The 16,298-nt window shown below is 58.5% G+C and overlaps 1 protein-coding gene across 1 annotated transcript in view; it reads right to left on the bottom strand.

The window, feature by feature from the left end:
- The window catches only part of ADAMTS7 (ADAM metallopeptidase with thrombospondin type 1 motif 7), a 48,409-nt gene that overhangs the window by 11,453 nt on the left and 20,658 nt on the right, over positions 1-16,298 (bottom strand). The window contains exons 12-19 of the mRNA XM_035568939.1: positions 15,682-15,851; positions 15,225-15,358; positions 13,445-13,565; positions 12,364-12,608; positions 9,204-9,345; positions 6,280-6,406; positions 5,926-6,139; positions 1,038-2,828 (exon numbers count right to left, since the gene is read on the bottom strand). Coding sequence (XP_035424832.1) covers positions 1,038-2,828; positions 5,926-6,139; positions 6,280-6,406; positions 9,204-9,345; positions 12,364-12,608; positions 13,445-13,565; positions 15,225-15,358; positions 15,682-15,851 — 2,944 coding nt within the window. The remainder of the gene's footprint in view (positions 1-1,037; positions 2,829-5,925; positions 6,140-6,279; positions 6,407-9,203; positions 9,346-12,363; positions 12,609-13,444; positions 13,566-15,224; positions 15,359-15,681; positions 15,852-16,298) is intronic.

The raw sequence follows: 16,298 nt of genomic DNA, 5'->3' as shown, positions 1-16,298 counted from the left end.
TGCTCCAAGCTCGAGTGAATTTTCCTCTCCGGTTCATTCCCTCTTGACAGGCAGTGCCGACATCTCCTCTTTTGGATTCACCCCTCACTTTCTAGACTGCTCTGAATTATTTTGTAGCAGCCTTTCCACCTCAAAAGCCTGCGCAGGGCTTTCAGAACAGACTGGCTTAGTGAGACCGGCGTAACCCCGTGCCAGGCCCTGCCCCGGTGCTGAAACCGAGAGCAGGGCTCCCTCCAACGCTGCCGACGTCCCGCCGGCTCCGTGGGGAGCACTCGGAGACGCTCGGTGCCCTTTCACAAAGCCCACAGGTGTGACCGTATTTTACTGACACCAACTATTGTCCTCCCAGTTACTGGCTCCTTTGTGCAACCTCCTTAAAAGAGTTCCCCGGTGCTCGGTCTCCAGCGGTTTGTGGCACAGAAGGCTTCTTATTTTTGTGCTTTCTGATAAAAGCCCATTACCACGGATTGCAGAAGCCATTTGTCTGTCACTGCAAGAGCAGCCACGGGACAGCTATGCAGTCAAGTGATAGCCGATAATTACAGATAATCCCCCATTCACTACGTTAAGCACAGCCCCTTCCCTGCGGTAATTTGCAGCCTTAATGCACCTTAGCCTTGACATTTAAACTTCTGCCATTTTGTGGCGTATTTCAAACCACTCTCGCCTATAAAATGACAGCAGTTTGCTCCCGGGCCAGACTCTGCTCTCGCCATGTGCCCAGCCACGGAGCAGGGGCTCAGTGCTCTCAGCTCCTCCTGAGCCGGCAGCGCCACCGCAGAGGGCGAGGAGCTGCCACGGCCGGTGCCCGACAGAGTTCTGGCCGCAGAGAGGGCCGCAGGCACCCGGCTCACGCTGCCTTCACCCCATGGCACTTGGTGCTGTCAGCACTTGACCCAAATGCAAAAATGCCTGCGTCAGCCGCGCGCAGAGAGCAGCGCCCCACAGAGTGGTCCTGGGGAAGGGACAGGTCTGCTGCCTCCAACCCAGCCCCGTTACACCTCTGATGGGACACAATAATGGGGCACAACACCTACCTCGCTCCAGTTGCCGACCTCCCAGCTGGGCGTCGCAGTGGCTGTTTCAGCAGTGGATGGCAGCAGCAAAGCCTCGTCCTGCCCCCAGAGCCCCGGGGGGGTGGGAGCGGGCTGGGATCCCTCCTGCTCCCCGTCACCGTAAGCAAATGTCCTCGGGGCTGCCGATGGGGAGCGCTGCCCCGGAGCGGTGCTGCCGATCTGGGCCACGCTGGAGGTCTGGGGGGCGGCTGGCTCCGGGTGGTGCAGCACCCGCGTCTCCCCCAGCCTCCCCTCGGTCCACGCCGCCGGTGGGGGCTCAGGGGGCGATGTTCCTGCGGGAGGGCTGCGAGCTGGGGACGCCGGGGGGGCTGGCGCCAGGGCAGCTCTCGGGGTGAGGCCGCTGGAGGCGAGCCGGGTGGGCGACCCAGGCGTGGCGGGGGACACGGACACGGGTGCTGGCAGGGCGGTTGTGGCCACGAAGGGGGCCGAGGCGAGGGACGGGGGGGTGCGGTGCCCCACCTGCGGCCATGCCTCCCACGGGGGGCTCCTCGTAGCACCTGCAGGATGGGGGCTTGCAACGGGACCAGCGCCTTCAGCGTGCCTGCCCGCCTCCTGCTGCGGTCTGCGGGCGGTGGGGAAGGTCGGACGGGTCCCCTCTGCCACGTTGCGTGTCCCCTCTTCTGTCGCGTGCATGTGCACAGTCCCCTCTGGTGCTGGTATTTCTGCCAGCTCTTCCTGCTCTTCGGTCTTGGAGGCAGCACCGTTATCATCACTGGTGATGACAAAACCCATTTCCCATGAGTTTTCCCGGCCCTTCCCAGCGCTGGCAGCGTTGTCAGGAGCCGCCGTGCTTGCACGGCCTCTGTTCCCAGGCTCTCCCACGCGCTGCAGGCTGTGGGACGTGCTGTCCGCACCAGCACTGCCCCTGTCAACAGGCAGCGGCGCGGAGGGAGCAGCCGGAGCCCAGGGAGCGAGGCTGCGGGCTGCAGCATCCCACGCAGGAACAGTGCCTGCCAGCACGGCACCTGCGGGCTGATCGGGGAGCAGGTTACCCAGGCTGCTGGGAGAGCCACGACTTGCCGCAGGCTGGGTGGGCAGCAGCTCCTCGGAGCGGGGCACGAGCACTGCTCCCCCCTCATCACTTGTGGGAGCAGCTGTGGCCGTGCTGGGAGCGGTTGTGCTGGTTCCCCTGTGCCCAGGGGCCATGCCAAGGAGGTCACTGACGACTAAACCCCCCGACTCTGCCTCCCCTTCGCTGTGCACAGGAGCAGAAACATTTGCTTCGCTTTGCTTCACCAGCTCGTCCCCATTTGCTCCTCCTCCTGGCTCCACGGCGTGCAGGACATCTGCGGGCAGCTCAGGAGGCTCCTCCACATCGTTGCTGCTCAGCTCGGGCTTAGGGCCCTCGCTTTTGGTTTCTTTCTCAGTGAAGGGGTAATACGACAGATCCTCATGGAAGTTGATAAAATTATAATCGTAGTAAAAATCATCAACGAAGACGTTTCCTTTTCTGGATGAGAAGTCCTCCTCAGTTATGATATTGACATTGCTGGACTCTGGGATGTTTGGAATTAGGGGGTTAAATTCAGTGATACGGTTATTGGCGATGTAATCTATCTCATTAAACATTTCTCTGCTGGAAGAGCCACTGCCAGACCAGTCGGCGTTGGCGTTGTCTGATTTCATCTGGCACTGTGGCAAGGAGCAAATAGTTTCCGAGCTGGGTCTTTGTTCAGGGTCACAAGTCGCTTGGGTATTATTGCTGCAGTACACAGGGCGCCTTTGTGTGCCATTGCCACACGTTGCTGAGCACTAGGGAAGGAAGAGAAACGAACATTTCAGAGAGGAGAGCACGGGAGATGTAGGATGCCAGGCGGAAGCGTTGGTCTGGGCAGCGGGCGAGGGGCTTCCCGTGGCTCTGCCTCTGCCACCACCCACCCGGGTCCCTGGGCTGTGCAGGTCCCGTCGTGGTGCGGGGCAGTCGGCGTGCCTGCTGAGCTCCGGGGCCGTCTCCCCCTTAAGGACCGCCTCAGCAGGGCGTACGTACTGCAGGGCATTTTGCTCAGGGTGATCCCTGACCGGCACTGCAGCCAGAAGTGATCTTCCCGGGAGATGAGCATTGTAAAGGGCTTTGGATAAGATGATCTAATAGGTCTTCTCTAAGTGACCTATCTCCATGAATTACATCTCTTCTTCTGGAAGAGAATGTTTTAAAGAAGGAGATAATAACAGGGGTGTGGTCCTAGCAAGCAAAGGAAAAAAGCGAGGATCAATGAGTGGCTTTGTGGCAGACACCCTCTCCTCCACCATAACGGTCTCTTTGAGGTTGCTCAGTAGAGAAGAAACCCACAAACTGCAGCGAGGGACGGCAATGTTTTCTGCAAGATAAGTAAACCGTGGCGCTACGACCACCACATGTGGGTTGCAGAAGCCACGGGCTGCTGCAGTTTGCTGTGGCAGCTGCGCAGAGCATCAGTCACGTACAGCAACACGCTCACACAGCCCAGCCAGCAAGAATAAATAATCACCAAGTCAAACAAACCCAGCAGAGGGGGTTTCTGCAAAAATCGCTGTTCTCTGGATGAAAACGGATGGGCTGGGGCAGGGGTTTGGTGCGCGGCCACCAGCGCTGGAAGGTAAGAGTGTAAGGTGGGCAGACAGAGCCCTCGGGGTGTCTGCAGCGCCTCTGCGCTGGGCTGGCCTGGAGATGTGGTCCTCAAATAATCCAGACTCGTGTCCTTTGAGCCTTTCTTGGTTTTGCTCAGTCCTCGCAAGGGCCCAGTGCCCGGATGGGACCCACAGCACATCCTGCACTGGTCCCGGGGGGTTCCCAGCAGGCCCCCCTCCGCGGGACGTGCCCCCCACTGTGGGACACGTGCCCCCAGGCAGGGGCTGTCCCCGGGCTGCCCAGCGAGGTGCCGCCCCCATGCCAGCTGCAATCTCCTGGCTCCGAGTCTCCTGGGAAGTGACGAGTGGAAGCGACCCCCAGAAATGTGTCTGGCACCAGGCAGGGTTCAGAACATCACGGCTGGGCGTTTCCACCCACCACACAACGCCACTGAAATCCAACATCTCCATTTATCCGCCTCTGCAGCGAGGTGCCAGCAAGCTGCCTCGCCCCACCAGGACGGTGCTGCCGGATCAGGGGGAAGCTCAGAGCTCAGCTTCCACCACGCAGCCAAGATTTCTTAGCAAATGGCTCCAGCTCCATCCAGGAGATAAGCTCCAGGTAGCACGGCTCTCACAGGAGGAGGTTATTTGCCAAGCCTCGGTTATCAGGAGAGCCCCCAAGGCACAGATAAGAAACCGCTGCTGTTAGAAGCTTCACAGGAGGAAGGAGCAGCGCTGGCGGGGGGAGTTCAGCACCACGCACGGGACCGCAGGAGGCATCGCTGCAGGAGGCATCGCTGCAGGAGGCATCGCTGCAGGAGGCATCGCTGTGCCAAGCTGCACAGCGGGACGTGCCTCTGGGAGCAGGAGACAGATGCTCCGCAGGCAGACCCTCGTGTGTTAGCAGCCAACAACCAGCGCGTCCGAGAGCATCGCAGCTTCTCCAGGGAGCCCGTAAAGCTGGATGAGCGTTGCTGCGGGGTCTTTCTGAAGGCACCACCTCCCGGGCCCACCGAAGTGCTTAAACACCCAGGCTCAGCAGACTTGCAAATCCCCCCTTCAGCTCCGGTGGGCCCCCCATGAGACACACGTGCTGCCCTGCCCGAGGGTCTGCAAGTACACAAAAGCAAAGGACCCCTCTTATTGGCACTGGGTAGATGGACCACGTTTCCGGAAAGCTTCTCAGCCCCTCAAGCTTCTCCACTTACTGGTGGTGATGGCAATGGAGAAGAAAGAGGACTCTCACTTTAAGTGAAGGAAGAACAGAAAAGTCACAGACATCTTAAAATCTCAGGCGCGTTTTTCATGGTTTCACAGACGTGGAGATGGCAAAGCCAAAGAGGAGCACTGTGACAGCCCGCGCTGGCTCCATGCGGAGCACGGGCCCCGGGGCAACTTGGGATTCAGGGGTTTTCCTTTAAACTACGGCAGCCTTCTTTCTCAACCGTGCATTTGTGGCTTTTGTGGGCCCCTAGAAAAATATTTCCAACTAGCTCTCATTTAGCCTTCGAATTTTCTGTTCACATTTTTATTCTCTTTGTTTCTTAGCAACGAGCTCTGCTCCCAGGCTCTGATTTGTCTCCTGGTACTTTTCTTCGCGCTGAACACTTTCTGAAACCACTGCTCAAATTAGGAGGTACGACTCTTTGGTTAAAAACCTCAGCCACAAAAACGCAAAAACAAAAAAGGCTACACAGGGTCTCCACCGAACGTGGCATTTTGTACATCTCTCTCTCTCTCTCTCCCTTAAGCACACTGCTGAAGAACTCCCTGAGGACAAGCCCCATTCCTGGCAGCAGCAGCAAGGCAGCGCAGCCCCGTGCCAGCTCGTGCGGGTGCAGAGCAGACGCCCACCCGCCGCCACGCACGTGCACAGCACAGCTAGACCCTGGCTGGCCCGCAGCACCTTGCCTCTGCAAGCAGGAAACAGTCGTAAGGTTCCTGCCAGAACAAAGGGGAAAGACTTGCGGGGCTGGAAAACACATTGACGGCTTTAACACGTCCTGTTTCTGCCCCCTCTGCATCGAGCACGGAGCACGGCCTTGCCCGATTGAGAAAGCAGCAAAACTCGGAGAGGAAGAGAAAATGGTAAAAATACCGGTGCTTGTTCCTTCCCGAGACCTCTCTGTGCCACGAAATTCCTTTCTGTGCGATCTGGTACTATAACGCAAGCCCCAGATTCACTTCAGTAGCCAGGAGAGCTCTTGCCTGCTCCGGGCTGAGGACATCTTGGTGGCACCTCGTCCGTGCTCTGGCCACCTTTGCAGGGAACCGCGACCACCCCAGCTCTCTGTCTCACCTCTGACCAGTTCCCCACGGCCCACTGAGAGGGACAGGGGACATCCCGATGGCAGGGAGCGGTGGACTCTGGCTTGGAGAGGTGCTGGCAGTCCGCTTGCTGCAAGGCCCTCTGCTCGTCCAGCCCCACGCTCTGGATGCAGAGCACCGTCCTCTTCATCAGCCCCGATGTCCCGCACGTGGCCGAGCACTTTTGCCACTCGCCGACCCACCACCTGGGGGAAGATGAGCAGGGAAAACGTGTGTGCTGCAGCCAGCACCTGCCCTGTGCCAGCCCCAGGCCCCTGCTGCCCCTGCTGGGGTGGTTCGGGCATCGAAGTTGTGCTGAGAAGGAGCAAAGGAGAAAACAGCAGACCTGGCGGGGCAGGGCTCCTCGTTGCACGTCCTTTGCTGGTCGTCGGGCCGGGTCAGCGCGTCGCAGTATCGCTCCTCCACAATGCCGGCCAGCTTTTCCACGCAGTGCACGATCTGCCTCTGCACCCCTGGGGACACAGACAAGGCTTGGCTCTACACGCAACCCCAAGCAGACCACTGAGCATCCTGTCAGCAAGCAGCAGGAGGCCTTGCCGTTACCCTCAGATACCAAAACCAGAAGAAAGAAACTGAAACCTTCACCGAAACTGAAACCGAAACCTGAGAGCCCACCTCTGCTGAGCTCTGGTGCCACTGCACGCGCCCGTCGCATGCTGCCAATGGCACCAACGCTCCCATCGCACCCAGGTGGGAAAAGAAGAGCTGGGCACGCGAAATGTGGTATGAGCCCTCTGTGGTTAGAGCCGGGGAATGTAACCGTGCTGGGGAACGACCCTGCGCACCCAGCTCCACAGGTGGGGACAGCCTGGGCTGGGGTGTAACTGCCACTGGTGCAGCCCAGGCAGCGGCCCTGGGGTGCCAGTAGTGGGTGACAGCCGAAGCACCTCCCTGGGGCGCCCAGCATGAGGCAAACCACGGATCCTGCCCCGGGATGGAGGCCAGGGCTGCTCAAGCAGAAAGCTAGAAACAGAACGCAGACAGATTTGGCAAATCTTGTACTCCCTTAAAAAAAAAACAGGTGTCAGATCCTACCTGCTCTTTCAGGGCTTAGGGCTGTCAGGAAATACCTAAGAAATGCCAAGAATTTCCACGGGTCTTCCCCACTCCTCCTCCCGGTCTCTTTACCAACAAGCACTTCTCAGGGACAAGAGCGGCTGAAAGCACAGACACTCACCCTCCTGCCGCTTCCCACTGCTGAATTTCCACAGCAATCCCAGCCCGGTCCTGGTGGCTGAGCCCTTTGCAGCCCCGGACACGCAGCGGGGCATCTCTGGGCAAGTCAGGCTGGGACAACGGCTGAGCGAAGAGCTCCTGAGTAAAACCTGTCATCGTGGGCACTGGGCTTTGGGGGCTGCCAACACCAGGTGCACGAGCGTGCCTGGGGACGGCCGCTGCGCGTGTGCGCACGTGCCTGCGTGTGCACGCTCACACCCAGCCGCGCGAGGGGGGCTTTCCGACAAGAAGCGAACTGGCAGCAGCACAGCTCCTTTTGGCAGCCTCCTGCCCTGCTGCAGCTCGTGGATAAATCACCCCGAAGCCTCCTGCCCCCGTTGTGCAGCACTCAGGGGTGACATTTTTCAGGATGACCTCACTTCCAACACGCTGCCTCGCTGTCGGCTTTTGTCCTGCTTTTTGCAACACATACTTGACCCGTGACTCGGGCGAGCTGTAAATAACGCCGGCCAGCTGAGCGCGGACGGGCCCGGAGCTGCTGAGCTCTGCTGGGGAGAGCTCCCGGGCGCTGCGGCCCTGGCGCTCCGAGGTTTCTGAGCACAAAGCTGGCAGAGACGGGGCCCCTGTGCCCAGCTCTCCCGAATCCCAAATATCTCAGCTCTGGGAACAACCGTGGGGTGACCAATCTCACTGGCCAGCTCGTGCCTGATGTGCTCCTACATTTCCCTTCTGTTCTGGAAGCTGTCAGCCCAACGATGCGATGGAAAGTTGGTTTTAAATAAAAGCAAGAGAGCTTGCTTCCCGTCCTGTTTGACTGCACGTGCCGCGGTGCAGTGTGTCATGGGCACCCACGCAAATCCACAGCAAAGAGCTCATAGCAAGAATAGGTAAAAAGCTCAGCAAACTCACGCAGCACCACATCCCTCCTGCTTCAAGGCAGGAATCGACCCACACCTACCAGGAGCAGGCAGGAAACATCTCCCGGCCTTCCATGCTGCCTAAAAAGGACAGGTGTCAGCGAACTCCCTTTGCTTTTCACACAAAGGGATCCTTCTTTTTCCCCTTTAACTTTTACCCGGAGCCAATGCATGGCTGCTCTCAAGGAAGCACTCTCTGCCCCCAGCCTCGCCCCATGCCACGTGCAGGATCTGCTCCCTGCCCGTGGGTGCCCGCAGCCGTGGTCTGAGCGCAGCCCAGCGCCATGCTCAGCCCTGCTCTGCTGCTGGGGAACGTTCAGCTGGGGAGAAAGCCAAAAAGCCGAGAGAGAGAGAGAGAAAGAGAGGGAGAGAGCTGATCCTTCTGACGTCTGTTTATGGAGTAAAGCGAAAACACTCACTGCTGTCAGCTCCGCGGAGTGCTGGGAGACCGAACGGCCACACATGCTCACACACACATCCCTCGAAAGCTTCCCATCCCTTGGAGCCCAGGGCGCCTGGGACACAGCGAAGAGGAGGGGAAGACAGGACACGGTGCGCGCACAGGACCATGATGTTCTGCCCCCACCAAGCTCCTGAAATGACCTCCCCTCCAGCGGCCCGGCCAGGCTGCAGACCGGCCATTTGACCCTCTCTGATTTCTCTAAAGCTTTTTGTCTCGATCAGCCTGACGGCCCAGGGACACCCGGCGCGGTAACAGGACACCAAACTGAGGAAAGCGCTGATAAAGCGCGGGCCCCTGTGGCTGAGCATGGCAGGGGCCGCTAGGGAGTTACGACCTCAGCACACGCTGCCTTTTTTTGTCATCCTCAAGACCTACTGAAACCAAAGCCCCAGGAATTTCTAAGCCAAATGCCAGCGGAGTGCTCTGATCCGGCTGCGATGGGGAGCGTGGCACGGAGGATGTGCAGCTCTTGCCACCAGCCGCCTCTCCGGTGCCTGCTGTGGCGCATGGTGCAGCACAGGGACAGCACAGGTCCTGCTGCCTCCCTGCACCACAAAGTCCCATCAGCATTTACATTGCCTAGAGTGAGAAAGAGACCGGGGACTAATGGAGGAGAAGTGATGTTTGCTGGGCTGAGCCTTGCCTCCGGCCCTTTGCGTGCCCCGTGGTGCAGGGACGCTCTGCTGGACTCACCGGTGCCGCAGGTGGCGGTGCACGTGGTCCAGGAGCCGAAGCGCCAGAGGAACTCGGCCTGCTCGATCTCGTTCTCGCTGTCGGCCGGCCGCTGGATGGTGTACTGGTAGCGCACGCCGGGGTTGGTCTCCTGGAACAGCAGCTGTGGGGAGACGGCAGGTGGTGAGAGACGTGGTCAGCGCAGGGCAGTCGGGATGGACATTGCATTGCAGGGGTTTCCAGGAGATAACAACCCACCCAGCGCGGCCATACAGACGTCGCTCTCTGCCCAGCTCCGTACCAGAGCAGCATTTGTCCTCCCTCTCTCACTGTTGGCCAGGGACGGTGCTGGCCTGGCTGCTGTACCCCAGCAGCAGCACACGACCGTGTCGGAAAACGCACTCGACAAGTGCTCAAAGCAGTGTGAGAGCAGAAGCGCCCCAGCTGGCCCCGCTGAGAGCGCTGGGCTTGTGGAAACGTCAGGTAATAACAAAAAACAGCAGCAAGAGCACCGAGAGCTTCCAGGACTTTGGTTTTATGTCTGCTCTGCCAAAGAGCCTGGCAGGATTTCCTTGTTAATTCCCTCCGGTCCCGCTGCCAAATGCAGCTCAATCCGAGGAGCTCCTCAAGGTTCGGCACGGCTGGGTCCTTCCCTGCGAAGGGCCCCGATGTCCCTGCCCCAGGCAGCGCTGGGTGAGGACGTTTTGTGTGCGCCACCACGCTCAGCGAGGAGCCCCCCGGCAGCAAACACCCGCGCAGTGGCTGGCTGGTAACACGCGCTGGAAGGAATGCCATTAAGTTCTCCCCGCTTGAAATGTGGCTCTTGCTGCTCTCAAAACGAGCGCGGCAGCTCCTATGGCTAACGTCACTCCTGCCCAAAGCGCCCCCAGCACCAGTCAGCGCTCACAAAAGGCTGTGAGTTTAAATGTGTTTTTTTTAGCCTAAGCGCTCCCATTATTGCCAAAGCTTTGTTGTTCTTGGAGCTTTTGCGGGAGCAAAGGCGTCTTTCCAAAACCTCTTCATGAATATCGAAACATTTTTGTCAAAAGGTTTTCATTAGGTTATGAAGCCCAGAAAGCATCCCAGCCATTTGCTGGTGCTGAGCACGCCAGCGTCCTTATTAGCAGGGGAAAGCAAGGCTTGGAGGCAGAGGAGCCGAGGGTCCCTCTCACACTGAACCTCTGCAAAAACACGAACCCAAGCCTTTGGCCGGCTCGGGCTGCTCGGCGAGCTGGGGTTGGAGGGACACAGCTCCCTGCCCACCCCGTCTCTGCACCAAGCAGGGCACCGAGGCCGGGAACGCACACACAAAAGAAATCAGACCTGGGCTCCGCAAAGCCCCAAGCCCCAGGCTCCCAGCAGACCTGATCCTCCTCCCTGCCCCCGGGCTGCAGCGCACGGCGGGGACCCCCCCCGTTTCCTCCTGCCGCTGTGCTAACGAAGGCAGCACACCCAAGGAGAGACAATCTCTTTCTTCATTTCTCAGGGGGTGGTTAAAAGGGAAAAAACAAGGTTAAACCACAACCATGAAGCGCACCTCTAGGGCGCAAGCATGACTATATATTCCTATATATTCCTATATCCCGCGTGGTGTCATTTCGAGGAGGCATCTTCACATTCCACGGTGCACAACCCTTCAGGACACTGCTCGGATTTTAACTGTGGCGGTCAAACCTGAGCCGGCTTTGCACCAACCGAAACTTCAGCCTGACAGCAGCTGGACCACAGTCAGGGGGACAGTTCCCACTGGTTGCTCCAGAGGAAAACTTGGCCTCTGGGGACAGGGACGTCAGCTCTCGAAAGCTTTGCATGACCTGGCGGAGCCCTCACCACTGACCCAGCCCAGAGCACTTTGCTGGGGCAAGGATCTGTGCACAAACACACATCAGCAGCGAGCGGCTTCCCAGAAAGCTGCCCAGCAGCAACGGCCCCGGATCCTCAGGTCCCGCGCTGCCTTTCAGCTGTCCTCGGCGCAGGGCGTTACAACCTGTGCACAGCTGTGCAAAGCCCATATAATATAAAGCTATGCCGAAAAGCAATCCCTTGGGCAACTCTTTTCTACGGAAACAAGGTGAAAATTAATGGAGTGGGATTGGTTAGCAAAACCAGGCAATTTTAAGCTAAGAGCCAGAGCTGCCACTGCTGCAGCCGAGGAGGGGTGCGGTGCCTGGCGAGGTTGCTCTTACTAAAAGCATCCCCAGGACACATCGGGTGAATTGGGGATAAGGATCCACGGGGAGCAGCCGCCGAGGACCAGCACATGCTCTGCTCCCCGGCACTTCCACCATGCTGGAAACACGCTTGTGCAACACAATTCGTTCGGAATGTGCTGCTTCTTTTAGGACTACGTGTGTAACCATAACCTCTCCTGTCTGGCCATACGCAGCATTGCCCCACCACGGGCTCGCCTCCTCAGGGCCGCGGGGGTCTCACGACTCACTTTAGGGGAGTTGGAATTCCCATGTGGAAAAATGAGTAAAACTTGAAAATTCTTGTTGTTTCGGAGGATTTCAAATGATCCTCTTGGATTTTTACTTTCTGCCTCCAGCAGTGTTGTGAGCCAGCAGAGCCTGACCGGTGACAACCACAAAGGCACCACCCGGGCGTTGGACCTGCCTGAGCACCCCTGAGGAGCGTGAACCCTTGCCCAGACCCCGGGCAGTGCCGGGGGCCCGATGCTGGCAGGGACATGGCACTGCCAAGGGGTGATGCTGTGACAGCTCCCAGCTCCCCGGTGCCTCCACCACCGCTGCAGCCCGCTTGGACCCACAGGCTGCTCCGGTCCTGCCAGAAACACCACGGGCTCTTCCCTTGCTCTTGATAAGATATGGAAAAAGCCTCCGGAAACCAGCTATTTCTTTTCATACTCTCTCTCCTGTGTAAATATTTTGAGGAATGCTGCAAGCTGGATGAGGCTCAGCTGGAAGCAGCGCGGACCGGACCCACCCCGCGCTCAGAAACGCGCTCCCTGGGCCAGCAGCGTGTGTTCGGCTGCTGGTGGCATCGGCTCCTGGAGAAACGCCCTGGGGAGGGGACGCGGCCCCTTCCCGGAGGTGGCCACGAAGTGCCGTGACAGACCCCTTCACCGCAGCCCCACGCAGGAAGGCTGCAGAGCCCCCGGCTCTGCCCCCGCACCCTCCCCAGCTGCAGGCCCTGACTGCAGGCAGAGCCCAGCCCGTACCTGGATCCACACGGGCTCCACAGTGGGCCCCGGGGACGTGAGGTTCTCCCAGTTCCCTGTCCTCTCATAGGTGAAGGTGGTGCCTGCCACCCTGTAATCCCCGTTCCACTGGATGGTCCAGCCGCCGTTCAGGAAATACTTCTCTGGGTCCTCACTGCGCAGCGCCAGAAAATTGCCGGCTTCTGCGACTTCTTCGATGCGGATCTCTCGGGCTCCAACGGGGATAATCCCGATATCAACGTAACCTGGGGATGCAACCAAACATTTGCCCCGGGGGAATCAAGAACCCGATCTGCTCCCTGGGGTAGGTAGCTAAGTGCCCCTTGGGACAGGGTGCTGGTGTCTCTCGGAGACATCGCAGAGAAACACGTTTCCTACCTGAGTGCTGGCAAGGGCTTTACCACACTTTCATCATGTCCTTGTCAACCCACAAAATCATCTTAAGCCTTTCCAAACAAGCTTTAGGGTGCAGAGATTTGTTCTGAGGTCATTAAATACAAATAGCAGTAAGGAAATATTTTTCTTCTGAGGGGCAAGAAGTGGAAAGGCAACTCCCCTCCTCCCTGTGCTACTGCTTGGACCTTATCTCATCAAAATCAACAAGCCTGGGTTCAGGAAACACTGCAAGTGAGCAGCACGAGGGAGCCTGGCTCTTGGTGCCGGTCTAGCTGAACACACAGAAACGAAGTCCCGTGTCCCTTGGGTTCCTGCAGCCTGGGGCACTGACGGTGCTTGCAGAGCCATCCCTCCTCCCGGGGTGCTGCCTCCCAGGGCGTCCCTGCAGCGCTGGGGTTTCGTTTGCAAACCACCCCCTCCCCGCGCACTGCTGATCAAGGGAAAAATGAGCTCTGCAGACCGGGGGGGTCGTTTGAAGGAAACCATTTAAAACAACAACGCATTTTTCTGCTCTCCTGTGGCTGGGAGCCGTGTGTTTGCCCTAAGCCCGCTCTGCTCACCCCACCGCTTTCCACCAAAACATTTGGTCCCTGGGGAGGCTGCGGCTGCCGAAAGCTCGGCGCGTGCTGCTTGTCTTTATCCCTCAGGGGTGTCCTGCTGCGGGGACAGTGCCGAGCACCCTTACCCAGCCCCTCGCTGTCCTCGAACGTCTTCTTGACGGTGTGGCAGGTGGAGCCGTCCCCGTGGCAGACGCCGCACCGGTCCTCCACCGCGTTGGAGTCGATCTCGTAGTCACAGCCCACGTTCTGCAACACAGCCCCATCAGCACTGGCCCCGCGCCCGCGCCCACCCAGGAATTCGCTGGAATTGGCACCAGCAGCCAAATGTGGGAAACAAGCGCGGTTATGAGGACCAGCCTCAGCAGAGAGACGGCAGGAAAAAAGGAAGACAGATTGCAGAGTGGAGCGAGCTGGAGTCTTTTTGCAAGATGGGTGGCGCACCCAGGGTGGCTGCAATGCGGGTTTCTTACTCCAGCGTTTGCCTGCAGCCCCCTATCCTGCTCATACAGCTCTGAGAAGCCAGAGGCACATCTCGGCACCTCCCCCTGCCCTGCTCTGCAGCCCTGAGTCCCCAGAGCCCGTCGGCACGTGCTAAGAGCTGTGCCTAGCTGGGCCAGCCTCCTGATCCTTGGCCTTGCCAATCCTGTTTCAAAACGCTTCCCAAAAACCTTTCCTACGTTCTGCTGGAGCTCTCCACACCTCGGACCTAGGCAGCTGCCAAATTGCTCGATCAAATGGAGCCTCCATCTGACTCCGCACAATAAAAACTGCAGCCAATTCCCCAAGGGCCCAGCTGGGCCCCGTGCCACCGAGAAGCCTTTAGTCTGAGCTCCATGAGGATGTGTCCAGGGAGCCAGTTGCACACACGTGCTGGAAGGAACACTATTTTAGCTACTGCAGTGCTCTGTACTGAGCCAGGTTTAATTCTGGTGTTGAAGCCAGCAGCAGGCGTGCAGTCAGTGACAACTGTACGTGTGCAGTCAGCTCTGAGTGAGTGTGCCGTCAGCTGAGGAGAGCTGCTGGCTCCCACTCTTTTGTATGTGCCAAGTAAAAACCATGACCCCTGAGCTCTCCCCCGAGCCCGCGCCTGTGCATCTGTGCGCTGCAGCCTTTGAAGTAACTTATAGACAGTTAAAGGAGGAAATGGGACCTTCTCTGAGTCTCCTGCTGTGCAGAGCAATTGCCATCAGCCTCTGCCTGGTGCCACTGGCACCGCAGCCAGGAAGAGGAGGAAGTTTCCACCAATGGTTTTTATGTAACAGGCTGAAACTTGCTTACTGATTACTTTCCCTGCTGCTCTTTGCGCCGTCCATTGCATGACAGCCCTCGACAGCACCCAGAATTCCATGGAAGTGACAAGGAGATGAGGACTTGCCTTCTCCTCCTCGCAGCTCTCTCTGAGCCTCGTCCTGTCCCTCCCGAGCTGGGGATGCCCTCCCCAGCCGGCAGCCAGGCAGCTCTGCCACACGCTGCAGCTCGTACGGAGCTTCCAAGAAAGAACAACAACAGCCCGGGAGGAAGAACAAACCCCAGCGCTGGGAGAGGCTGCTGGGGCTGGGGAAGCCACCTCCATTGCTGCAGGCTGTGGGTCAGAGCAGTGTCTGCCAGTGTCTGCCCTTTCTATCTCCCCTGCCTTATTTTCAAGTGAACTGTACTTCGTGGATTTCCTTGGTTTTGTGCTCTATTGCCTTGAGGGCAGCAAAGAGGCTTAAATACCACCGCACCAAATATCTCGCGAATATCGAGAGCTCACCCTCGTTTCTGCACAGAAGAACGGTAACAAAACAGGTCAGGGAACGTCTGCGTGGGGACAGCGGGCAGAGCCCCGATCACCAGCCCTTCCTCAGCTCCTGGTGCACGGGGGTGCTGCCGGCCCCCCCCGGCCCACCGTGGTGCGGGACGTACCTTGCAGATGCCGTTGATGCACATGTCCCGGCTGGCGTTCATTTCGTAGCACGGAGTCCCATCGATGACAGCGTCCCGCAGCTTTTCTGCGAAGTATTCGTCCTCCGGACGGCAGTGCAGCTCGCAGGGGTTAACTGGGGAGCCGAACAGACAGAAACTGAACCTGAGGAGCCGGGGTCTGCACGCCTTCATTCGCCTGCTTTCTGCAGCAGCGTTGCCCTGGGCTCACACGGACAGGTGCCACCTTCTCTCCATGTAACCATCTCCGACAACACAAATTAATCCTGCGAACCCAGCCATAATTTAAAATACGGCATAAATACACTGCAAGACCGGTGGAAAAGGAAGGCAAATCTTTTACAGGCAGCTCCAGCAAGATCAAGCCATTGCAAGAATCTGTCTAAGGCTCTCTGCTAGGGCTTCGGGAGAAGCCTGGCAGCAGGCTGTGCGCACTCACTGTTGTTGGGCACCGGCGTCCATTTGTAGAGCTTCCCCTTGTAGAGCATGGGGTTGAACTGGCTGCACTGGACCTGGCGGAAGGACGGCTTGTTGGGGGGACACGGCCTGACGTTGCAGATCCGGAACCTCTTCCGTTCTCCCAGGCAGTACCTGCCCCCGTACTTCGGCCTGTTCGCGGGAGGGAAAAGCAGAAATAAACACACAGTGCACACGAGGGGAAACTCCCTCACAATAACAGTAATCCCTAACGTAGAGAGGAAATTTTTAAATGCGCAGAAAGCATCGCCCATGTCCTTGTTCTCCTGGTCCCTCCTGGGCAGAGGACACTGACGCTCTGCACAAAGTCCTTGGTCACTGCGGCAGAGATAGGGGTGCACCACACAACAGAGATACGGTGGCAGCAGATCCCCGGGCTCTGGAGGGTGACAGAGAATTCCAAGCCCAGCTGACTTTGCTCCGGCTGCTGTTTGTTTCCTGTTTCTGTTTCCTTGGACGAGGGAAGGTGCCTAATTCACTCGGGGGTTGCTTCTGAGCAGGTTTGCTTTCTTGCTCTCAGCAGTTAGCACAGCACTGCAGCGCCCAGGCTGCGGCGTTGCAGGAGAGGGGTTGGATTTG

This window comes from Cygnus atratus, chromosome 11 (genome assembly GCF_013377495.2).
Source record: "Cygnus atratus isolate AKBS03 ecotype Queensland, Australia chromosome 11, CAtr_DNAZoo_HiC_assembly, whole genome shotgun sequence".
NCBI classification, from domain to species: Eukaryota; Metazoa; Chordata; class Aves; order Anseriformes; family Anatidae; genus Cygnus; species Cygnus atratus.
Note: the sequence above shows the minus strand (reverse complement) of the source record. Positions and strands in the feature narration are given on the sequence as shown.